The sequence below is a fragment of the Arvicanthis niloticus genome, chromosome 4 (assembly GCF_011762505.2).
Source record: "Arvicanthis niloticus isolate mArvNil1 chromosome 4, mArvNil1.pat.X, whole genome shotgun sequence".
In the NCBI taxonomy this organism is placed as follows: Eukaryota; Metazoa; Chordata; class Mammalia; order Rodentia; family Muridae; genus Arvicanthis; species Arvicanthis niloticus.
This window is the reverse complement of record NC_047661.1, coordinates 104,132,881-104,159,613: the sequence shown is the minus strand read 5'-3', so window position 1 is coordinate 104,159,613 and position 26,733 is coordinate 104,132,881. Positions and strand designations below refer to the sequence as shown.

At 39.4% G+C, this 26,733-nt stretch overlaps 1 protein-coding gene across 12 annotated transcripts in view; it reads right to left on the bottom strand.

Annotated features, from left to right (window-relative positions):
• Camk2d (calcium/calmodulin dependent protein kinase II delta) overlaps positions 1-26,733 on the bottom strand; it is a 246,679-nt gene that overhangs the window by 13,290 nt on the left and 206,656 nt on the right. For 4 of the 12 annotated variants that reach the window (XM_034501223.2, XM_034501227.2, XM_034501224.2 and 1 more), the window contains 3 exons: positions 25,530-25,589; positions 23,266-23,307; positions 20,839-20,887 (listed from right to left, as the gene is read on the bottom strand). In XM_034501223.2, the coding sequence (XP_034357114.1) occupies positions 20,839-20,887; positions 23,266-23,307; positions 25,530-25,589 (151 nt within the window). Of the gene's footprint in view, positions 1-15,756; positions 15,937-20,838; positions 20,888-23,265; positions 23,308-25,529; positions 25,590-26,733 lie in introns of those variants that run through there. The other 8 variants (XM_076933223.1, XM_034501231.2, XM_076933224.1 and 5 more) reach the window with 3 other exon arrangements.

The window sequence follows — 26,733 nt, the reverse complement described above, 5'->3', positions numbered from 1 at the left end:
ATTGGTTGTGTTTCCTCTACCCAAATTCACAGTTCCTTTGACTTTCTTTTTGTAGATCGAAAGATCAAACATTCTTTGGCTCCTAGGCCAAAGGCAGTTGATACAAGGAGTAGACTGGCCATCTCAAAGTTTCTTTCTTTTCTGGTGAGGACAAAGTGAATACTGGAAAAACAATTGCTTGGCAAGTAACTTTAGGGTACCTTCCTCTGTGCAAGAAGTACAGCAGAGGAAATTTCACTATTGTCTGATAAAGAACCTATAGCTTGAAGATATCCTAAGACACCAGATGCAGAGGTCTGTGAGAAATCAGGCGAGGCCCTTGGTCTGGCCCCTAAAAACACCAAACCAAGACACACATACACACACACACACACACACACACACACACACACACACACACACACACACATAGCCCTGCCTGAGGGTTAGAGCATACAAATCCAACAGAGGCCTACAAGCCAGCTCTCCTTCCCCATTATAACTACAGGGTAAGTCTGTAGTCCTACCAGTACCCACCTTCTCTGTGCCCCTTAGCACTCAAACTAGGCCAGACTAAATTAGGTGGGGTGGAATTACCTCCCACTTGACCCCAGGAAAGCTTATAAAAGTAAAAAGCTCTCCTGTTTTCCCATTTTTCTTAGGGCAGCTGAAGTACCTGTACCAGGTCTCTGCACACCTCAGCTGTGCAGGACCTGGAGGCTGTCTCCCCCACTCTTCCACTTTAAGCTTCTAACCAGGGTTTTGAAAGGAAAGCCCTTTCTTCTGCAATGCTGCTCTTGTATGATGCAATATGTCTCCAAATGCTCCTCTAATGATCCTGCACCCAACCCCAGCGGTTGAAAGGCCGTCCTGTGTGAAAGACTCCATTCTTCTTTTGAGCGCTGTCTGTTAGGGTCTAGTCTAGGAACACAGTCATCATCACAGGTACTCAGGGATCTGAAGCTCTCTCCTTCAGATCTCTACCTTAAAGCCCATTTCCAAGCTTCACTTGAGTATTTCATTCACGTCAAATCCAACTATCTGAGTTAAGCTTGTCAAGTTCCATGACTGCTGATGAGAAGAGACAGGCAGGATGGATAGTGGGCAGAGTGTTTTGTTTTATGAGATTCACATCTGTACTTCATACTGTGGACAGAAAGTCATATGTGAACATTGTAGATATCTCAGCACCTACACACTACCAATGTATTGTTTTAGTGTAAGTTACCCTCTAACCAGGCCCTGCACAGAATGCAAGGTCTCAAAAGAGAATACAAACCCAAATGCTCAGAGCTGCTTGGGGAGGGAAAGCCCAAGAGGAACCATGCAGGAGACAGAGAAGAGAAACTCCAACCAACGCTGTGAATCTCAGAGACAAAGCTGGTCATGTGGCCAGAGGAACAAATCTGCAGTGACTTACTTTTTTGTGTATCAGCTCTTCTTTCCCTACATAATCTGTGGGTTGGAGAGAGTGGCAGGGCCATTTGTCATTGCAATATTGATCTGCTGCCTCTTAGGGTCACTGACACTGAAGAAAGTAGAACTTACAGATTCAATTCTTGCTGTTCATTAGTTTGTCATATGGGGCCACCATATCCCTGTTACATAAACATAATTGTTTTTCCATGTACAAACAAGAATGAGCCCGAGAACCAGAGAGAATATCCTATCCTATCTAGTCCATCAAATTCTGTTGCTTTCATCTGGATGTCTTCCACACTGGTCCACTTCTCCTTCATCATTTTGAGTCCAGTACTCTCTCCTGTCCAGGCTTCCTAGCAAGCTTCCTACCTGAGTTTCTGTAAATAGCTCAGATCTTCCCCTTCCTCCTTATAAAACATGCAGATGCTTACGCCTGCATCTCTCTTCTGATTACATTCCCTTTGAAGGCTTCTATGAGGTTTTCATTGGTGTTAACATCCAAAAAGAGATTACAAAACATTTCACAGTCTAGATCCTGCTCAGGTCTGACCAGACCTAGACAAAGGCTGTTTTAGTTTCATGATTCTCCCAGCAAGTTAAGATGTCCCTGCCTCCTTCTATTCTGAGCCCTGGATATGTGCTTTCCTGTCTGAATAAACTTCCCACATCTGTGTTTCTACATGTGTTCAAAACAAGAAACCAAAAACAGATCTCAACTAATTTTCCTTTAAAAAGACCTGAATAGGGAAGGGAAGGGGAAAACCTCATTGGGCCTTAACTTTAAACAAAGAATCACAAATAACTAAGGAAGGACCAGAATGGGTGAACAGTCATCTCCATCCCCAGGGGGAAGTTCCCCAATTGGTCATCTTATAACAAATGGTCAATCCTGAAATCATGTACAGAAAAGTAATACTAAATGGACTGAACAGGTTGTGTGTGTGTGTGTGTGTGTTTATATATACATAAACATACATGTGTGTGTGTTGGTATGTACAAACAGTAATGAAAAGAAAAAAACTATGAATTTGAAGGAAAGCAAGGTGCAGATAGGAAGGATTGGAAGGAGGAAATGAAAAGAGGAAATGATATAATTATATTTTAATTAAAAAAATCTTCCTTGGTTTTCATGTTAGGTCAGGTTCAAAGGATATTATAAATCTACACATGTTTTATACTTGATTTTAAAAATTAATTGGTGCCCTTGTCTTCGCATGCACATTCAATTTTCAGTTTCCTCTATTTCCTTGTAAGTGGCAGGCAATGCACCATTGCCATTCTAGCATCTAGCATAGCTCCAGGCTTAGAGGAAATGTTCAATGAGTGGTTGAATGAACCAACCATGTTTATAGTTCCCAGTCCAGTGGTCTTTTCAGTGCACAACACTGCTTTATTTGGTGTCAGATGGGAGGCTATAAGCAATATGAAACGGAACTGAGGACGTAGCTCAATAACAAAGCATGTGCTTAGCATGCAAGAGGCTGTAGGTTCAGTCCTCAGCACCTAAATAAATCTGTCATATAAGAACCTAGTAAAAGTGCATTTAGGTGGAAGTAACCTGCTTTGTTTAATGAAAGAAGCATCTTTCCCATCTGACTCATCTGGAACTAACCATCAAACTCCTTTCCCATATTTTCTCCTTCTCACTAATGGGACCACAGTTTACCACGGCTCCCACTAGGACTCCATTGCTCCCTTGTCCCCACATACAATCATCCATGAGTCATTCCTTTCTTTTGGTACTTGTGATGTTTCCCAGGGCACATTCTCAGCCTTCATATTTCATGGCAAGCTCATTCACTCTGGTTTTAACCACATGTTGAGCATTTCCCAATCTCTGCAACCGAGTCCTCCCATCTTTCCATCTCTATATTCCTGTTTCCTTCAGCTCACTATATCCTAAACATCACTAGGCATAGGGCATCTCAGACTCAGTTCCGTTTCTGGCTCAACCTGCTGTGTCTGTACTTTTTACCTGGACCAGTGAGCACAGTCTACTGAACTGCTCTGGCCAGAAGCCTTGGTGCTTCCATTAGATTCAGTCCCTTTTAAAATGGGTCAAGAAGGTCTTCTCTCCACTGAATTCTTCTGACAGTCCTTTCTCTCAGGGCCTACTGCTCTTGATCTGATCTAGACTCTCACAAGTTCCTGTCTCCAGGACCGTCTCCCCCACTCACCCATCTGCCCTCATTTCAGTGGAATCATCCACGCCTGCCTTTTAGGTTTTGGGGGACTCTACTTCTCAGAAGTCAAAGATCATCCTTCCCTGTGCACTTTAGTCGTTTTCCAACTTTGCCTTCAACTTTCTGTCCTACTTAGCACCTGGTCTTCAGCCACCTCTAAGACAGTGTTCTATGCCTGGTTCTTACCCTTGGATGACATTGTGTCTTCCTTTTATACCCCCTTCTTCTGATATCTCATAGTTCTGCCTGGATATTTCCTCCACCAAACCCTGTTCATAGGTTATCTCCTTGGCATTGCTGCTGTTCTTGAGGGCTCCACACCCAGTTATGTTTACCTCATTGTGATAGTACATCATTGCCCAATGAGTGTGTGACCACTTTGTACTCTGAACACTTGGAAGTAAGCCAAATGTTTCTTACTACACATGTATATGAACAATACCTAGACACTCTACATAAAACATAGCATTTCTAAAATACATGCCGGCTACCTGAAAGATGCCACCCAGCTGCTGCTCTGATAGAAATCTGAATGTGGAAGTCTGCTGAAAGACCACAGAGATCACGCAGCAGATGTTACACAAGAGAGTCAGGGCAAATACTTGGGTATAGCAGGAAAATCTAGAGGTTTTCAGGCAATGTTGAAAGATGGTGTTTCATTTCAAGAAAAGAAAGGGTGTAAGGGAAACATACCAACTAGATGAGTTTGAGATTTTAATTTGCTTACACTTGTGATTAATGAGCTTATTGAGGTAACTGACCCAGGCATCTGCCTGAAATGTGGCGTTTCACCAGGATGTTTGCAGAATGTTACATGTTGAAGGGTTTTGTTGGACTGTGTCTAAAGATTACTTATTCGGTAATTAAAAGCTGCACATTAGAAACCATGATCTGCTTTGTTCAGAGTTGTCTACTGGGTCTTGCTCTTTGATGACACTATGTAAGTCTACTCAGTCTTTTTCCATATGCATACTGCAGCTTAGTTTAACTCCTGGCTATGTTTCTCACAGGGAATTCACTCGGCTCCCTGACACTTGAAGACAGGACAGGGAGATGGAATGGCTTGCTAAGCCACCTGGTGAATTTGAACTAGGCTGGAACTTGAGCTTCATGGGGCTCAGGCTCCCACTTGCTATTCAAATTACTAACCTCTGTTCCTTTATAGCCCACAGTGATTAATTCAATATTTTGAAATCATAAACCTAAATGAGCCACCTAAATGCCTTTGAACTTACTCTGGCAAGGTGACTGGGCCAGGTCTGCAATTAATTACTGCACCAGTTTCACACATCTGGTAGCCCCATGGCTTTATTGTCTTTTTCCATTCTGCCATTAACAAAAATAACCCTTGGGAACACTTACATTAGGCAAGTATACAACTTAGGATCATTTTCACACTGCTGGTAGTTTTATAGAAATGTGCCTATCTGCCCAGCCATGCTTAGCCCTCTCTGTGCAATTAAAAGCTTGTTTCTTAGTGACTTTGTTTTTACTTCAGCAATTTTGTGTTAGTTAACACTGGAGAGAATAATGTCTATTATTTTGTGGTTTAAAATAACACCCATCAAAGAGTAGGGGTTGCCGGTTTAGCAAGCTATAAGATTTTATTCAAATATAAGACTTGAAATCCATCACTAAATTTATATATAGGAATGTTTCCAAAAGTTACTATACTGTTTCTAATGTAGAAGGCATTTGTTCTAAAATACCCAGTTCTTGGGCCTGGAAGACAGCTCATTGTTAAGAACATCGACTACTCTTCCAGGGGACACAGGTTTAATTTCCAGCACCCATAAGCCGGCTCATAATCTTCTATAACTCCAGTTCATAATCTTCTATAACTCCAGTTCCAGGGCATTTAACTGCCTCTTCTGGCTTCTGAATGTACCAGACATGTACATGGCACAGTCATATATGTAAGCAAAATACCCACACACATTAATGATGAGGAGGATAAATTTTAAAATTTCTAAGTGCTTTAGCTTCCCAAAATTAAAAAAAAATCACTCAAACTATCTTTGTATTTTCTCTAGAATATACAATAGCTTCAGAGTTTTCATCTTAGTTAACTGAGGAACAAATTACCAGCAGCCGTATCCCTGTCAGCTTTTGATAGTCTAACAATTAACATTACACACACAGGAGCAGAAAGACCCAAAATTGGGATTGCTTTCTGCACATGTTCACAGACCTAGATTTTTAAAATTCCTAAAGTTATCTTTGAGCTGAAAATGACATAAAATATATACTATTTTTAAAACGTAAGCATGTGTAGCTAGGTCTGGAGGTGCATGCCTTTAATCCCAGCACTTGGGAGAAAGGGGCAGGTGGATTTCTGTGAGTTCAAGGCCAGCCTGCGTAGCAAATTTCAGGACAGCAAAGGCTACATGGTGAGACTATCTTGGGGCCAGGGAGGTATTCGGAAAGGGACGTAGAAAGTATTGATAGAGATTTTCATAGAAAAAAAAAGACAAATAAAAACTGGTATAAAGAAACCATGGTTACTCAGAACATTCACTTATATAAAAGAATTAAGATGAGCCACTGAAAAGCAACTGGGTAAGTGCTCTGCTACACTAAGCTGGCTCCAGTATCCTGGAAATAGCTTAACATTGTATGTCCCATCAAGTGTGTAGACTACTTGTATGAGCTATGACTCAGTTAGATGAGATACCACATTCAGTTAAGAGTTGAGGACATAGAAGAAGGAGGATGAGGAGGACAAGGAGGAAGAAGAAGAGAATGAAGAGGGGAGGAGGAAGAGGAGGAAAGAATATGTTCATCATTATCCAGTGCATAACTTCCAGAGTCTACAAAGGAGAATCTGTGAGGGCAAATCATGCCAAGGCAAGAGGAAGCAGTAAGGCCAATTCACAGAACAGGGGTAGAAGGCATCCTATCTCCTACCCCACACTGTGGGAAGTATTGGAGCATCTGTTCTCAACAATTAGTTGGGAGCCAGTGGAAAGGATTATAAGACAAAAGAGATGATTAAGGAATATATTTTCAAGCAGTAATACTATGAAGATATCATGGACCTTCTTGAGAAGACAATAGCATAGTATGTCTGTCTATGGCGCTGTGATCAATGGACAAACCTCAGTGTAGTTAGTCGATGTGTTTATTCACCAATACTGATATTATTGGATTAACTGGGTTAAGCAGATAAAGCAGCAATCAGCCTAAATACACTTAGAGTGATCTGTCACAGCTTCTAAGAGTTCCTTAGGTTTAGAGGGTAATTACTTTTTTTTTTTCATGTTCACTATAGACATACACTCACACAGGCATGTGGACTTCTACCATTCGTTCTATGCTTCTATGTATGTGAGAAACTGCAGCAATAAGACTCCTTCAGACAAGAGCACTGTCTTTGATTAGCTACTACATTTTTCAAAGCTTAATTTGGAAAGATGAAAATGCCCTAACAGACTCAAATGTCTTATTAACGTGATACTCCACGGTGGTATAGCTTTACCAATTTAGCTGTGGGATATTCTGCTCTAAATTCATCTTAGAAAATTAATTTATAAATGCTTTTTGGAAGTGGGGCTGGTTTTGCAGGCATATAGTCTTAGCTACTTGGGAGACTGTGGCAAGGAGACTGTCCAGGCTGGGTTACAAAGTTCAATGCTAGCTTAGGAAACTTAGTGGGACTCTAGTCTAAGCAACTACCACCACCACCACCACCACACAATCACCACCACCACCACCACCACCACCACCACCACCACCAACAATACCACCCTATCACCACCACCATATAAAGAAGGCTAGGAATGTATCTCAGTAGTAGAGCATTTACCAAGCTTGTGTGTGATGCTTATATTCAACCCTTAGTAACACACATATTCAGCAAAGTGCTTATTGGAATACCTTAGCCAAATTTCATAGGCTTAATATGAAGCCTAGGAAACCTAAGCATTATTGGCTTAACTAATGTGAGTACAGTCAAAATTAAATTCGTTAATTATGTATTTCAGAGTCAACAGCAGTATGCTTATTCCCACACACTCTGTGTATTATGCACATTTCCATGATCTGACAAATTTCAAGGAAATGTAACATTTCTTGAATTTAAAAGACAAGCATAAGGGCTGGGAAGAAGGCTCAGCTTGTAAAATTCTTTGTCACCCACCTTGCTGACATGGTGGGTGACATGTCTTGGATATGTGGAACCTGTGTCATAAAAGGGGAGAGAGGACTCTTGAAGTTGTCCTCTGACATCTACATATAGGGCAAACCTCTGCAATGGCACTGGTACACACACACACACACACACACACACACACACACACACACACACACACAGAGAGAGAGAGAGAGAGAGAGAGAGAGAGAGAGAGAGAATGAAAGAATGAATAAGTAAATAAATACAATTAAAATTTAAAATAAAATTAGATAAACTTTAAAGGGATAAGTATTCATCAGATATCACTGAAGTTGCTTGAGTAAAATAATTAATACCTCACACAGGAAATTCATGTCCACCTGATATTAACAAAGAGTAAGGTAATTATGTATTTCAGAGACTAAGCCACAGTAAAGAACTTCGGGAAAACATGCTGATACTGCGTTGGAATTTCAGATGAGGACCTATGGTAACACCCACTATGGTTGTCTCTCAGAGGAGCCAGGCTGAGTACATACCAGCATGTATGCCAATGAAAAGTGAGGCCTGAAGTCTAGGACATGTCAGGAATCTAGTTTAGATCCTGCCTCTCCTAGGGGCTTCATCTCTACTCACTCCCCACTATTAGTGACTCCATTCTGTCTGCTGTCCTGTTCGTTCATCGGGATGTACCATTCGTCTACCTGTTTGTCTCTCTGGATCGTCCTTCTGTTTCTCCTCTTCAGTTGAACTTGACTCTGCAGATCCCTTTTACCCTGTGGGACTCTACAGCCAACAGCTGCAGCAGGATATCCCACAGCTGCAGCAGGATATCCCATCAGCTTGGCTTGGTTTGTCATTGTATATCATCCATATGATCTAGTATCTCTATTTGGTTTCCAGTTTTTGTTTCCCAGGCTTCTTGAGACTCCTTGCAACATTTTCCCTCTTAACCATTACACTGTTAACCTACTGTGGTGGGTTGAATATGCCTGGCTCAGGTCGTGGCACTGTTAGGAGGTGTGGCTTTGTTGGAGGAAGTGTGTCTTTGCTCCACAAAGCTTTGTTAATAAAATATATCAAATATTTCAAAAAATATTTCTGGAACATTTCCACAGAAATAAAGATGCACTGCATAACTCACTTAGGGGAAAAAAAAGATTTATTTGTGCCCCAGGGTGAGCAGTTAATCTTTAACACTGACTAAAATATTAGTGCAGAATTGGGTTTCATCAGAAGCCTGGTCTAACCAGAACGGCTCGGCATCCTGTCTCTGATGCTTCTGCCTGCCTCTCTGTCTCCTATGCTCACAGGGTTTTCAGCCATTTACTTTTTAAAATAAATAAATTCAAATAGTTTAAATATAGGGCCCTCTGTGGGGGATGACATGTTACAAGCATCTAAAATTTTCACATGTGATCGCAGTTATGTACTTATGTGAACTTTTTTTTTTTCTGTTTGATATGATACAGTTTCTCTGTATCTTTAAGATTAGCTTCAAACTCCCAATCTCCTTGCTTTGGTCTCTACAGTCCTGTGGTTTTTAGGGATCACCACTACATCTGACTTTTTAGGTTAAACTTCTAACGCCTATATTATTCCTTGTTTTAGAACTATCTCAGTATCACCCAAATATCGAGAACCAGAAAACAAAAGACAGGCTGTAGCTATCTACAGGGAGATCTCATTGCGCTATCCCAAGATGCATCACTTTCAGAAAAGCAAGAAGACCAAAATTGGTTAAGGGCAGTCATATCTTCCATGACTCCAAGGTCTAATATTAGGTTGGTCCTTCCAGACCAAGCTGCATGCCAGAAATAAGCCTTAAAAGGCGAACAGCAAAATGTCAGAAAGTAAGGCAGACATACACTAGGGAACCAACAGAAGCAACCCCGCTGGATATGAACCATGTTAGGCAGGAAAGTTACGGAGAAGCTCGGGCCCTTAGGCATAAAAAAAGTCTGCGTTGGGTTTGTCTATCATGGCCTTCTTACTAAAGCAGGTGAGTGAGTTCTGTGGTGTGTCTGTTCTGCTCAAGTTTCCCTCTTCTCCCATTCCAACCAAGAGTCACGGTTCTAAGGTGACATTCAAATGTCACTTCCTTCCCCAGCCATATGGTACTAAACTTGTCAGATTTCTAATAGATAGCTTTCTTATCTATATCCCAATGTCTGTAATAAACTACTGGGCCACAAATAGTTTAAACATTTTAATGTTTCTCCTTTTACCTTTTCCTAAAGCCTGGCTCAGTGCTTGCTCTCACAAATCATCATGCGTGCTAGAAAACCTGCCAGGCACATATTTTTGTCACCAGTTTAATGGAAGAGTTTCATCCATTATAATAAATAAATAGTATTGGATTAGGCTCACAAAATCTAAGTCCCAATGAGGTTAAGGACAGTGGCTGACACTGAGACAGGAGCTCCACAGCTCAGTGACTAAGTTCTCTAAGCTCTCAGGTATTCTGAAAGATTGCAGTAATAACATTTATTTACTTGGCATTTTTCACCAAGATAATATCAGATAAAGTCACCAGACACTCTAAGGTCATTTTTATGACAAGTGTGTGTCTGATAAAAACTGAACCAGCTGTATAGTGTTGACAGACACCTTTAATCCCAGCAGTTGGGAGGTAGAGGCAGGCAGATCTCTCTGATCTTGAGGCTAGCCTGGTCTACAGAGCTAGTTCCAGGATAGCCAGGGCTACACAGAGAAACCCTATCCTGAAAAAAACAAAACAACAACAACAAAAAATTCAAATAACCTACCACCACCACCAACAAAAAACCCCAACGTGCCCCCATCTTTATTTTATTCATTTCTCCCTAGTAAAGTGTCATTTTCATACAAATGCAGCTAGCTCCTACTCCTACTCACTTTGAAACACAGTACCCACTTCTTTTAATAGGGCTTGACACCCCCCAGAACCCTTCAGTGCACACTTGCTGAAAGATGAGCTCAACGAATAATTTAAGAAACACCAGGAAGTGCTTTCATTCTGTCTGTCTGCTCTCACCAGCTTAAATTTGATCCAGCCTCCTGCATCCTTTAACAAAAACAAACCAAGTCTGCCTTGACCATTTTGACCGCCTCTCCTCCCTCCCCCGCTGTCTCCTACCCCTCACGTGCACACCATATAGTTACATAATGGACACCACTGGACATGAGACAACAATACTCACCTGAGGGAGCCTTCTGATACATCTTGGGTGCTTGGTGCATTTTCAAGGGGTGTTACTGTTATTCCCTAGCATGTCCCAGTGTTCCTGTGACTACAGTTTCTGTCATTTCAAGCTTCATCTACTATAGTGTGGGTTTGAATTTCACTGCCCAGTCATAGCCTAAGCAGCTTGTCGTAGTCTGGACATATAGTGCTCTCTTTCTTTGCCTTCTGCATGGACTGTATTTTTCCTCTCTCACCTCTTCTACTGTTTAATACAATTCTTTACCTTTTAAAACTATGTCCAAGAGTCAGATCTTCAAGGAGCTTGCTTATGATGACCGCAGTCTGAGCCAGAATTTTGGGTTTTGTGTAAAAAAGCAATACTGACTGTAAGATCATGCCATCGGCACCTTGTGAAGACCTTGGACATAGTGGCACAGCTGCATCCCTCTCTGTACACTTGGAAACTCACGAGTCTCATGCTCAGAATTAATGTGAACTCTTTAATAATGCTGCCATGTGCTCAGCACTGTGAGAACCCTTTAGGTGCAGAAGATTTGATTTTCAAAAATTTCTTTTGAGATGTTCATTTGTAATTTATGTGTAAGAACATTTTTGCCTGTAGCCATGGATGTGCAGCACATCTGTGCCTGGTGCCGAATTAAAGAGAGACAAGTGTATCAGATGCCCTGAGACTGGAGGTAGAGATAGTTCTAAGTGACCACTTGGGTACTGAGAACCAAACCTGGGTCCTCTGCAAGAGCAGCAATTGCTTTTAATCTAATTCTGAGCATCTGAAAATGACACCACTGTCTCTTTTTGACATGAAAATCGAGCTTTGGTGAGTTTAGTTCTAGCTAGGCTCTTGTTATCAGTCGGTAGTAGAACCAAGATTAAAACTGTAAAAACTTAACCTTGGCTCCCTTACTATAAAAAAAAAAATGAGGAGTGAGAGATTATGAATGCCCTTCATGGACGGTAGTTTTCTACAGACCCAATTTTCAGAAGAAAATCACTAAAAAGAAACTAAAGTTTCTTTGAAACAGATTCTTAAACTGATTCTTACGTCAGTAATTCTCTCTTATAAAAATCTATATTTCAGCAATAGACTAGACAATTACATGAAGGAATACTCAAAGCCCAATAAACACAAACTCTGTGCTTCTAAAGCCATGCAACCCACGCTTTACACAGTCATGTTAACCACTGCATCCATGTGCAGGAATCCCGGGACTGAATTTACAACACCTTTTACTCTTCCTTATGCATAATATGTGCTTCCAAATGCTTAACTCATTGCCAGTGGATGTTCTAAAGCATGAAGATGTGTATGGAAGTCATCTTCTCCTGTAACTGTATACAACTCCCGTAGCTTAGTTAAGTGCTCTGATCACACTTCACTCTCTGGTGACTGACTCTAGATTACGGTCTCCAGAACGCATTCCAAGTTAGCCAATCTATGTATAAACCTAGCCAACCACACATGGATCTGAGTGGAGAAACTACTACTACCACTTTCCTAAGGATGTTTACCTCCTAACTGCATTCTAATTACTTATCTTTATACTGTTCGGCAGTCAGATTTTCTAAGACCTTGCTCAGGACATGAGTGCAGCTCCCAGCATTCACGAAAGCAGCTCCTTTTTGCAGCACCACCACCAGCAGCAGCAGCAACAGTAGCAGCAGCAGCAGGTGGAAGAGGAGGTCATTACTGAAAACTGCGACTAGTCAAAATGTAGAGACCATCTAACTGAAAGTGGAGGTGACCAGGACAAATTGAAACAACAATACCACCACTCTGGCACCCAGGGAACATCCTAGAAGAGGAGCCGAAAGGCTGTATACTCCATGGGATCTGAGTGTGAAATATGCTGTAAGACTGTTTGTCTTCTAGCTATGACAGGGAAGCTGTGCCCATGAAATCTTAGCAAGATGGTTGTCTAAACCAGACCCAAATAATTCCAACAATAGTTGACATCCCAACATAGACAGGGGAAGTCTTATAGAACTCCACTCCTGATTGAAGAGATACAAGCAACTAACAACTTCCTAGAGTGGGAGAATTAGTCTTCCCCAGGAATGAGTTTCCTGATTAGTTAGCTAATACAGAGTGGTTGGCCCTAGAAATGTATACATGCAGGCAATACTGAACAAACTTGGCAGATTGTATTTATATTTCTATTCATTTATAAGTATATGCAATAACAATGGTTTATGAAGAGAAGACTGAATTTGGAAGGGGAATATGGGAGAGTGGACATGGAAGAGGCAGGAAGGATGAGTAGCAGAGGGAAATCTATGTAATTATTTTTTAATAAATTGAAAAAAATATTCTAAAAATCGATAACAGAAGATATATTGGGTTATTTTACTTATAGGAAGAATCACAATATAATCATATAGTTTTACAGAATTTTCAGATATATTTATTAGCAGGAAACAGTACATACTCAGGAGATAGATTTTTAAGTAACTAAAGAATTATACAAAATCCATAGTAAGAAAACCAGTAAATAGCTGAGATTTAACTTCTATACAGAAATAATGAGTTCAACTATTGGCTTGAGAAATCCAGTTTAAAAAGTTGTTTTATTTATATGTTGGGTTCATGTGAGGTCAATGGATAACCTCAGGCTTTGTTCCTCACTCCTACCTGGGTTGAGACAGATTTTATTTATTATTCTTCAGCTCTATACACCAGGCTAGTAGACCTGAGAGCTTCTAAAGGTTCTCCTGCCTCCAATTCTCACTCACCATTAGTATGACAGATACATGTAATCTGCTTTTATGTGGGTTCTGGGGATTCAAACTTAGATCCACACACTTATGCAGTTTTACCCATGAATCCAAATCTCTAACCCCTAGATTTTATCATAATTTTGCATGGATGATAATTTTAGAAAATGAAATGTGCCCCCATAAGAGTTTGTACTAGAATGTGTTTAAACTCCTCACCTTATAGTGCAACTGACAACATACATACTTATGTTAGTAGGTTCTTCCGAATATAAACATATTCTCTATGGTGCATCAATTTATTGAACTGTTTTGTGTTTTTCAGCTTAGAATTAAATCTATTTTTTGATCATTTTGGGTAGCTTACATAGCTAACATAGATAAGAATAATATACTATTTCAAAATGCATACTTGTGTATGCTTCAAAAATTAGATCTTGTAACAATCTGTTAATAGTGTTACATCTCTGTAGTATAGAAAAAAGCTTAACAGGCTACAGTAGTGACTTCAGGATTTGAATTGAGCTATTAGAAGTCAACTGTAAGCAGAGAGAAGTCATCTAATCAAGGTTTAGAATCTGACAGATGGGATCTTAAAATATACCCACAGAGAATTCCCAGATGCTTGCAGACAAGAAGATCTAAGGAGGCTCAAGTCCTTTGTATATAATGGGATAGCTTTGAGTGTAACCTGTCTACACCCCCTCTGTACTTAAGTCACCACTAGAATCTTATAATACCTGACAGAGTGAAAAGGCAAATTCTGCCCAAACACTTGTCCTGCTTGGGTTGGAGGATGATGATGTCATGCACACTCAGCATTGTTTTGCTTGACTTGTCTTGACATCTTTTATTTTGGGACAGACCCCTCCCACCTCAAAATTTTGGATCCTTGGATGACTTATCACATGAGAAACATGTAGGTGTGGTACCTGGCTGTATATGTGTTTAGTATTCATGGAATATTTTATAAAATAGTGATATGTTTTACATATGTCTATATCTATTTTTTCAGTACTGGAGGTTGAAGCGGGGTTTCATAAAGGTTTGTAAAACAATTAGCTTTTATAAAATTGCAAAATATGCTATTTATAGAACCTCTAAGCCCATAGTTTGCTAAAAATACAGAGTGAGTTTGTTTTTCTATTATTGAAATGTAGTTCTCCCAGGCTCTCTTTGTCTTAACTGGGCTAGCAAGAGTGTGACCCTGTGTTTTGTCAGAAGGGCTACTAACGCAAGCATGAGGTATAGGAGCACTGATAGCCTCAAGATTCAAGCTTGACAGGAGGCAGCTGGTACTGAGAAAAACAGCAAGTTTATATTGTTTTAGGTAAACTAGAGGAATGGCTAGAAAGAAGAAAATATCTAAAGAAAAGGAAAATGTTTATGCACTGAAGGTTAGAGCGGAGTAAATTTTGCATGACTTCTCTATTTCTGATTCTTTAAGAACCTAAAGATTTACAGGTAAGTACATGCATGTGGATGAATTATTTTCTTTAAAAACATCAAGAGCTAAATTATGGATTAGAAATCTAAAATCAATTATTGTATATGCTACAGGCTGTCTAAGACACTCTTGGTTGATCCTCCATCCTTAAACAAAGGGGTTTCTTGATTCCTATGTCTTCTGCAAGTGGGAAGTGCAAGCAAGCAATGTCCTGAGCCACAAGTAGCATGCAGGTCTGAAGAAGAGCAGCACTATTTGATCCCAGGAAACCTCACACAGAAAAGAAGGTATTCCTCAAGGCAACAGTCCATAAGGGTCACTGAGTCTAAGACGATGGCGATCACACTGTATACTAACTCACAGATTCACAGGACACATGCACAAAGCTCATTCACCAAGAGATCAACAGATTAGCTCAGGAACTGACAGTGGGTGTTACCAGATAGCAGATCCCATGCAGGTGGTAAGGCTTCAGCATCTTTGTCTGTAACAGGGCCTTCTGGAAGCATCCTATACAGCTTCAATAGAAAAAGCGTTGAGCAAAGATGCAGCCCCTGCCAGTTAACCGCAGAGGTACCAATTTCAGCTTGTTACGCTGAGCTGTACTGGGCTAGACCTGCAAGGTGGATGGCATGCAGCAAGAGATCCGAGTGAGTGGCTGCTGAGTGGTGAGCTGAGGTGACATGCTGGAAGCAGGATGAGAGACAGATGAGAAGGACATACAGAAGTGCAACTTCCGCAGGTGACATACACTCTGGCATGCTGGGAAAGAACATCAGGTGGAGCAAACAGACGTGTGCTCATCAGGAAGGAGCTGACGTTGAGCAATGGTGCTGGGTGTGTTAGGAGGTGGAGAGGCATTGTGGCATACAGCGACAGGCCCTGCAAACCGTGGCTACAGCCACAAACCAAAGGACAGTCTTCAAATGCAGACAGTGTGAAAATGTACCCCCATACCTACAGAAAGGAGCATTGTTAGATGTGACAGCCACTAGTGAAAGGCTGATGGGGACACTAGTTAATAAAACTAGAAGTGAATGTAAAGTTAGAAATGCATCCAAAATGCAAAACAACAGCTTTGGCTTATTATTTAGTTTTAGCAGGAGAACTTTTATTTTGGACCATGGTGATGACCATTTTGCATCTATGGCCATAACTGTCCTTTGTTAAGACACCATTAACTTTCAAACTATTACTAACTCTCCATGACATTGAAGAGCTGCTGAGCTTCCTGCCATAGTATCAGAAACAGTATCCTGCTTCTAAATACAAGACAATATTGGGAAGTTGGTAAAATGTTGGCAGCAAGTTGTGAGGATGTGACCACTCTGCCTTTGAATAAGGAGAACAAGAACTATAGGAGATTTTAAAGATCATTAGACATGTTAGACCCGGCAGGTCCTCCGGATGACTTCATGATGGGGAATAAACAGCTGGCTCTGATGTAAAGACTTAGTTTTGTTCTTGTATTTATATTTGCTCTGCTTTGTGACAGGCTCTTTCTACATAGCTGAGGTTGGTCCTCAACTAATAATTCTACAGCTTTAGCCCCCCTGGGACTGGGATTATAGGAAGGCACTACCATACTCAGATTCTTAAGTATATTTAAACAAAATGGAACAAAACAAAACAAACAAACAAACAAAAAACTCCACAAAAACCAAACCAAAGCATTCTTGGGTAAATCACAAAGAGTCTCACTTCCTCCATGTTTCTTTGCTATTGATTGAGTTAGGAGAAATGGACCTATCTGCTAGGAAAGGAGCTTCACGCACAACATACACAAGAATGTTCCTGCTTGACAGCTTTGAAATCTTCTGACCCACTCAGCACTCAGCTGAAAAGTACATAATCAGTAAGCACTCAGTGAGTATTTGCTGAATGAATGAAGAAACTGAGATAAACGTAGGTAGTTTAAAAGTAACATGTTGACTGGATCCTCAGGGAACCCAAGCTACTGTAAAGGGAAGCTTAACAAGCAGAACTAAATGAAAACGGGCCTTTTTCCATCCTGGCATCCAGAGTGACCCATATTCCCTGCCTAGAAAGCCCCATTCGTCTGCTACCACCAAGAAGTTGATGTATCTTTGATTAGATCACCTTATGTGGGAGCCACCCATGTTCTCTGCAGTAGAGAGAAGATAGAAACATTCATTTCCTGGGTAGCTGATGAGAACTGGGCATTGGTATAGAAAGTTTGTGATAGTCTATCAAGGGCCATGTGCCTTCATAAAGCAGTGGAAGCATAGGTGCTGTTGCCAGACGTGTTTCATGGGAGAATAAGTTCTAGCCACATAGGACGGTGTTAGAGAAACTTGTCTAGATGAGTCTGCTGCCATGGGTGGGGTTTTACCTGATCAACAACGTCGTATACAACCTTGCTCAGATAGCATGGGCAGTAAAAGAAAGTAAAGGGATTTTCCTGATGTGATATAATCATGCATAGAGGACATACTTTGGGTCAAATCATATAATTGTCTTTATCAGTTCCTACACAGAAAATTGGTCTTTCCCTTCTCATAGAGTAAGACAATAACATAACTTTCCACTAAACTACACAGAGTATGGCAAAAAAATATTCATATGAATTAAGTATATCAGGCCTTCCTTGGGGAATTATTCATTGACTTGACAGAGGGAGAGATTTCTGCAGAAAGCGATCACCAACAAAATAAAGACATTAAAATCATTTCCAGTTGTTCACCTTCTACCTCCTTATATCTACAATGGTGCCTAGGTGATCTTCTGAAGCACCGTCTAGTCTTAAAGCTTTCTAGAATCTATCAACATTAAAAGAATCAGCTATCAAAAGGCTGCTTAAGTTTTAGAGAGAAGACAGCTGAGGTCTATATGGTGTTTATACTAGTGTGATCAAGCAGAAATGTACTTTATTCATTAGATCCCGGAAAATAAATGAAAGCACCCTGTGTTCAATTATTAACTAGATATTTCCTTTATTCTTATATAACACTTTTTACTCTTAATGTTATACTTAATTTATCTAATTTTTGTGTGTATGGATTCAGTATAACCCTAAAAAACAAATAGTGCCTCCATTTTTCAAATCCCTGAGGGAAACTTTGATTCATTTTATTTTGACTTGTTTCTTTGAGACAGGTCTCATGATGTCCAATGGGCAGGTCTAGGCCTCATTTTATATCCATTCTTAATCTAAAACTCTGTATCCTTTTGCCCCAGCATCTTGAGTGTTGGGATTACAGGGGTATGCCTCCATGCTCAACTGAGAGACTCATAACAGACACTGATCTTCAGATAAATTAAAGAAAGTTATCCTGAGCAAGTACTTAATAGCTCAAGTTAAATTCAAATGTGAAACATTACAAATTAAAGCCATTCTTATAATTACCAAGGTATGAAAATGTCCTAGGTGGATGAACTACATATACTGAGGTGTTGGGATTCCCCTAGCTATACTCAGTTATTTAAGAATTCAGTTCCTCTGGTGGATAACAGATAGGTTTTCAGACACTCAATTAAAAACTGAGACCAGGGATCAGGGTGGAGACTAAGACCTGTAGGCCTTAGCAAAGACTGAAAAAAAAAATGAACACATGAGAAAAACAGTAGCTGGCAAAGAGGAAGGCAGGAAACCCTTAGCTGAGGCCAACAGAACCCTGACAGTGTTTAAAGTGGCCCATGGTTCATTATAATATGGAATGCATGAAGCTGTATGTAAAACTATATGCAACAGAGCATGTGTGAAAAAAAATCAGGCTATGCAATAGGGCCAGAAAGCTCACATTACATGACATAAATTCCCATCCTCCATGAAGCAGGGCTATCCTGGCTCTCAGCTCTCCTCTCCCCGACTCCCATCCCACCCCAGCCTACTTCCTCTGCTGGAAATCTATCTTTTTTTTTTTTTTTTAAATGGTCTTCACTTCAGCTGCATCAGCCTTTGCTCAGTTCTTTGTTCTGGTGCACAGTAACCACCAAACACTTACATAAGCTGGCATCAAAATCACACGCAACATTTTATTTAGCTGAACAGCTAATGCTAAAACACTCCCAAGATGATCCTTCCTGAATCACTGGCAAAGCTCAATGGTGCATATGTTTGTTGGTTAAAACATTATGTTTTTATGTAATATCAGTGGCTCATAACATTATGTCAGCTCGGTGGCAAAAGTGGTAGGAGTAGACTTAATCATATTCCTGACACTGCTATCTACTTTTGCTCTCTAAGAAACAATGAGTGCCTTCCTTTAAAAGAGGTAGGGTAGTGCCCTAGTAATATAAAGAGTACATAACATGTGAGTAGTGTCAGTGTTCCATTAAACCACGAAGAAGAACAGCAATAGAGGTGACTGCCAATTGTGGTCTGCCACCATTTTCATTTCCTAAATTGTCCATCCTTCTTCTTGACTTGAGAGCTCCTGGTTATTTATTTTATAACATAAGCACCTACATTTTTCTTCAAGACTATTTTGTTAGTGCCATCTAAAAAATTACAGCATTTAGTGACATTTTTATGAAAGGTATTTCCCAGAGATTTAGCTAATTGATGAATCACATCTTTCAAGTCTTCAAAAATATTTTTATCCTTTTTAAATTTTTATTTTAAAGGACTTTATTATTAGAATTTCTTTCCAGAATACTTTCTAGCCAATCAGACTACTGAAGATGAAGCTACACATACTGAGCTACAACAAGAACACAAAAGTGTACAAGAAAATGAAGCAAAATTAACCAGTGATGTGGTCAAAGGATGTAAACTAGAAGTACATATTTGTAGGAGGAGCTAAGGTGGGAGGAGTAAGGAGAGGAAGAGTAGGAGTAAGGGGAGGAGGAGAAAAAGGAAGAGGAGGAGCTAAGAGAGAGAATAAGAGAGCCATGGAGGCTGATGTTCGCTTGTCTGTAGCAGTCAAAGGTAGTTGGTATATCTAGGTTGGATATTGGGTTACACCTCTGATTGTAAGGACATCTTGTTATTGATCATTACTAAATATATAAGCCTTTGGATAATTTAAGCATTAGAGTCTCATCTGTACTGAGCCTGTGTGGTTGGCAGAGATAATCTGGGCAATGCCCAGCCTTGCAGAGACAGTATGGAAGACTGGCAGAGCCATCTCCTATACTGGTGTCTCGTGGGTGGCAGGGCTGGTGTCCCTGGCTGGCCATTTCTAGCTGTGGTGCACACTTGGCCTCTGGCCATGTGGTTAAGCTAGGCAGAGCTGCAGCAGCTTAGATAGTCGGCATGACCAGAGGCCATTTTAACTAATTACTACAACACATATTGAGTATGTTTGTGCGGTAGTTCTGAGATTTCAATAGCTGGATAGCTTAGGCAGGCAAAATGCAATGAATGTCAAGACTATATTAAGAAAATATATGAAACCTAAGCCAAAAAGCTTCCAAAATCACCAAGTTCCATTGGCATTCAATGGAGACCATTAAAAACTTATTAGAATATTTTCATACCACCTCTTCAGAATAGAATACAGATTTCTATACAAGTTTTAATGATATACATAAAGTGCATATGTATTTTATGCTACGTTTGACTGATGTGTTTAAAATCAGTCGTTAGCTGTGATGTCAACAGTATGCTTGCACAGACCACATGTTTAAATTTAAAACACATAAAATGTGCAAAAGCTGGCATAGTCATAGAGTGATTCATTATCCAGAATAATATATTCATAAAACAAAAATGAATTTCTTTTGGTATAAGCCTTCTTCCTAATCTACAGTGACTAGGTACTTAGAACAAGCTTTGCTATGACAGACGTGGCCCTCTGAATTAGGACTTTCCCGCTTTTTGCCTCAAGCCTACCTTTCACATCTTCATCCTCAATGGTGGTGTTTGAGCTCTCAGTTGACTCCTGTGCAAAGGAAAACACAGTTTTAAGCTTCATACAACAGAGAGCTAGCTCTTCTGACAAAGTTGGCTGGTGATACATACATATCATGCAAATTTCTTCAGCAGGCTGTGTGCATATGCCGACATGCAAATGGACACATACATCTAGTGATTTTCAACAGAAACAAGATGTCATATGCTGCAAACATTTCAAAGGGAGTACTCTGGTTGCCTAGTCACAGATGCAAGATATATCCAGGTGATTTGTAGAAGCAGAAGTATGTAGTTTATTTTAAGATGAATTGCATAAGATGTGTTCATATTACAGTGACTCATACAGTATGTTTTTATATGGAGAAATGAAATATTTCAGCAGAATAAATTTGAAATTTAAAATACATAGATTTTATTCCTAATAAACCTCAGTAAGTAGCAAGTTTTTGCATTGGACACTGTGTTGAGTACAGAATTTGCTATTTGTCTATCCTCCATCTTTATGGAGAAAAGGCATTTACTCCTTCATCTGATTCAGAAGCTGGGGCTGTCAAGCTAAGCCAGGCTGAATGCTGTCAGGAAGTTTCAAGTTTATCTTTAGGGCACTGAAATCATAAGGAATAATTTATTTTCAAGGTCAGTTCAACTTATTTTCATTCTTTTCTAACTCAAAATGTGTTGGTTGTTGAAAAAAAAAATCTTTCCACAATAAAAGACAAAGGTCTTTGTAAAACTGCAAATGAAGATGGAGAGTAGCAGACACACTCACAAGTGCACTGTAACTGCTGAAAGGGGGAGATGCTTCTTAAAGGAACCTCATAAATGTTTTTATTACACTTTAGCAATGAAATGTTTTCTAGTAAAGATATGTTGTAAGTACTCATTTTCCACTTGGAATGATTAAAGGCCAGAACTGAAAATAACTGGGACTAAACTTCTAGTTAATAGCTGTATGTTCAGTGAATGGAAAACAGGGTTTGAAGGGTAGTAAAAAAAATCCCAGTCAGTGTTCATTTATAGATTCGATCGATATATATATATATATATATATATATATATATATATATATATATATCACATATAATGTTTAAACCAAATAAATAAACTAGCTAATGTCCAGAGTCTCCACACATACAAAACCAAAGGAAAAAAAAACACCCATGCATTTCTTTAATGTGATGTAGCATTCAGACTTAATCTCAAAATGAAGGTTAATCCCATGCACTTAAAGAAAATGAATTCATGTAAGCAATAAATAGCATGCAGCAACCCTTACAAATGACAGAGCTAGATTTATGGCAGTGTTCGCTCCAGCTGCTATGCCTGGTCTCATTTGATAGTGCCATTAATGGGATTATTCACATATGTGCTGGTCCTGACTACCTCAAATCTTTTTGGGACTTAGAACATCTCCAGTGTCATGACACTAATGTACACATCAGATGAAGACACAAAACACTTCATGTTTTCAACATGGGTCAACTAAACATTGATCCAGAGATGAAATATATTTCCCAATTAATGATTCGGGTAAGGAAAAGACTCATGACTTATTTATTCCATCTCTTAGAAAAGTCTGATGCATTTTCCTCCCTTAGATATGATAATGTATAACAAGTTATAAGCTGTACATTGAAAATATTTAGAACATATCTTCTTTTATCTCTCAGACATGTATGCAAGTGTTGATATGAACACAGTGTACAGATAACTTACAACAGGTGGAACACATTAGTCTTCATTCAACATAATACTTAAATTTATGTTATTATAATTCATATAGATCAACAGCAAACATATTTGACAAAAAGTGGAATTCTCTGATTCTCTTCAAATTCACTGCAAACAGTAACACCACCAGCACTATCATCAATAACAGGGATTGAAAAACAAGCAACCAGAAACATCAACAAAACCACTGCGACAACAGAAGACAATGGAAAAGCTCAAAAGCAACACCGTGTTTTAGGAAAAAAAAAATACCTACAAACTCATTATGTTTGAAGACAAGGAAATGAGAGCAAGAAATTCTGAAATTTCATGCTGTATGTGTTTATTGTACAATGCATAAACAGACATGGAGAAATAAAAGGACCACACGGAATAGCTTAAGATACACAATCATCTCAACACAAAGACTTTGCAAGTGTTTAACCTGACTCTTACTCTTTTTTCTTTTAATTGACTAAGGGATCACTGATCTCTCTTTCTCAGGCTGTCTTTCATTTTGATTTGAAGGAAGTCTATGGATAATTCTAGAAGAATTAGACCTGAAAGAGCATGTGGTGGAAAAGATGGCCAATTTGTTTTTCTTTCCCACTTGAGATAATAACTGGGTTTTGCACAGGGCATTTGATGAGATGTGTAATCTTATCAGAGCAAATGGGGTTGATGCTCTCTGAATACCTTGTTTCCGTCAGGATTGTGGATTACAGTAGTTTGGGGCTCCTGAGTGAGAACAAAATAGAGAAAGAAAGTTTGTTTTGGTGAGTACATTCTTACTAGTCTGTGGGACAGAGCATAGAGGGCTAACAGACAGGACTAGTGACAAGAGCTAAAGCCAGGTAAGGGGCTGTCGACAGCTGACAGGATCTCTGTAGAGGTCTCTCTGTTGAGCCCATGAGATCACACACTTCTCTACTCAGAAGCAGCATGCAAAAGACCTTATTCTTGATAGGTGAATGAGCAGGCTTTGCAGTTTGGAGACCTAAAGAGGCAGTCACTGTTTCACCCGGCCCTATCCCAGGGAGAACTTTCTGTCTTCTCCTCCGAATACTCTATTTCTGTCTGTCCACAGGAACTGGCCAAGAGCACCATAGATAGAAATATCTGAGAAAATATCAAATTCTTTGTGAAGATATTTTTTTCCCAGCTGTATTGCCTTGGGACTCAACTCTGATGTTATTATAATCAACACATAGCTGAATACCCTTGGAGACTCTTGAAACACTGGACCACACTTAAAAAAAAAAAAAACAGTAACAACAACAACAAAAAAAACCCCACAAAACTGTCCAAAAGAACACACATAAAAGCGTATAAAAATTTCTAAAAAATACTTTTAAAATGTTTGTTTTTTAGAACTAATAATAAAACACAATAATTGGAAACACCGTTGACACAGCCTATACTAATTACTCCGAGAATAAAATTTCTGCTTTATAAACTTCATGTCTAGAATACTAAGCTTTCCTTTTTTCTCTACTGGATACTCTATTTCTGTCTTTATCACAAAAACTGGCCAAAAACACCATAGATTGAAATATCTGAGAGGACATCAAATTCTTTGTGGATTCATTTTATGTAAAATTTATTATATATTATTCATAGTAATGTTTTTCCATGAAGAAACTCTTATTTTCACATACTTTTTAGGAGAAAATTCTTAAGCAGAAAATAATATTCAAGTATACATTTAAAAAATGACCTACTGTTGACACAGTGATAGTATACTTGCTGCATCCACTAACGGCTACCCTGGCACCTGTAAGTTGCTGTAACCACAACCAATCAGTCTTCTTCACCACGGGCATTTCCTCAAGGGAAAGCCTGCACTGCATGCTTAGAAAAATACAACTGTTACTTCTTTTCTTTCCTCCTGTAGCTTCAGCTGTGACACTGACTTTACTATTTATAACCTGTTATCTTTTTGGCCTCTTTTTTTCTTACCCTTTTTCAAAGAAAACATGTTCCCCCCTACCCCCCCAGGGATTGAACACCAAGGTCTCTTCTAGGTTATAAAACTGTTCTCCTATTGAGTTTTGCTCTTAGTCCTGATAACCCTCTATCTCTATATGTCTTTTCCTTTAAACATTCTTGAATTGAGCCTACTGGTCAACGCAATTAAAGTAACACCTAACATTTTTAAGTTAACGGCAATAACAGTCTGGGGACAGTAATGAATAAAAGTAATTTCTGGGAATCATAAGTCAAATTATAAAACTCATATACTAAATGCCAGTATTCAGATTTTGAATTTTAACTCAACACTACTCCAATGTATGGAGGGAACTAAGTTGTTACTTCTGTACGTTTAATTGAAATGATCGAAACTGTCTGTTTCTGAGAGCTGAACCTTCTGTAGTATACACTCATTCTGAGGAAGAAAGTGAAACAGTGACAACTTAATTTGAAACACAACAGACAAAAAGCTTTAGGCAGTGCCTCTTTATCTCAGAAAGTGAAGTCTTGCAAAGCCATGTTGTCTTTCAATGAGAGAGAAGAAGGAACTCGGAATAAGGTCTACTTTTCATGTCATCTTGCAAGAATCCCGTTAGCTCTCCTTGATGTCAACACGTACTTTGCAGAAAGAAAAACCATTGTTTGCATGATCAGTAGCAATCAACACCAGAAAGAGCTAAGGGTAACCGAAGCGCATTCTACTGCGTTTCCAAGCCAACATGCAAGAATTCCAACTGCGGAGAAAAGCATGATGTTCCACAATGAAATGAGAAATCTCATGTTAGAAACACACTGTTTGACAACTATCTCAAGAAAAGAAAAGAACAACAACAAAACAATATAAAGTTGTTCTTCTATCTTCGAAAGCAAAACAAACAAACAAAACCAACAACAAATGAAGTATTGATACATAGATATTGATTTAGTGAAAGAGAGAAACAACAGCAAACAGTGCAGAACGTAAGAAGGGTACAAGAGTCCAGGTATACCAGCGCCGGGGTAGGAATATTTTCTTTGGGGCTGGTTACCACGTTGGCTTTGTTGTTTATCTGTGGATATGCAGAAAATAGAAACAGAGATGCCTTAGTCTTCTTGGTAGTGAATGTCTACAAGTAGTGTGTTTACACAGAAACACAGATATGAGAATAAAAAGTCCCTGGGGGATGGATGAGAAAGACACAAATGAAGAGCATGTCTAGTTCCTGAAGGTCACACGCAGACTGGGACCCCGTCTGTGATGGAAGAACAAGACCGTCTGTGGTTGCTTTGGGTGTTCTGGCTTCCCTGAGCGGCTTCATTGAGCTCAAACCAGGCTGCGGAGTATGATGAGGCTGTAGCCAGTTTCATACTCTTCAATGCAGATTCTGTTTCCAATTATTCACTGCTATGAGAATATAGCTTTATTATTTTTTTCTTTTCATTTTACTCTTGAACCTGAAACCACACATAGATCATTTTTCCCTGGGGAGATATCATTACTTTGTTTACTACACATCCAATTAAAATCCTGCCTCTTCTGACAAAATGCAAACATTAAAGTGTTTTACTGAAAATGATAAGTTTGGCATCTGTCTTCGGTGATAAGTAGAAGAAATCAGACTCTGCTGTGTAGCCTCCATGTGAAAGGACTTTCTTGTTCACAGTTGCTTGGGAGACAGCTCAGTAGTTTGTGATTGTTCGGTATTTCTTGCTGAGTACATCTGGTGAGACCAAGGCCTCACATTAACACAAGTGAGTTTATCCTTAATAGGGGATGTAATTACTACCATGGGAGCCATATTTTCAAAGACATACATAGGGCCAATAAATATGGCAATGGCCCACAGAAGAATGTCTATGTGGACATACGAGAGAGCTTGGAAAATTTACTGAGTTTGGGACTACAGAATAAAATACTGAAAACCCATGCATAATATGTTACATTATGGCTATTAAACAGAAGCTCAAATTCATATTCATTTTTGCATATCAAATTATGTAGTCATTTGTATGTTATTTTCTAGAGGGAGACACACCATTGTTTTAATATGTATGTAAATATACCTGTGGATTTAAAGAGGAACAGGGACTGCATACCAAATGATTATTTACAAGTGATTATACAAGTCATTATTATTATCTGGGTCATTTAACCTTACACCTTCAGGCTGTTTGGGGGCTATCACTGAGGAGAAGAAGGCAAAAGGGAACAGA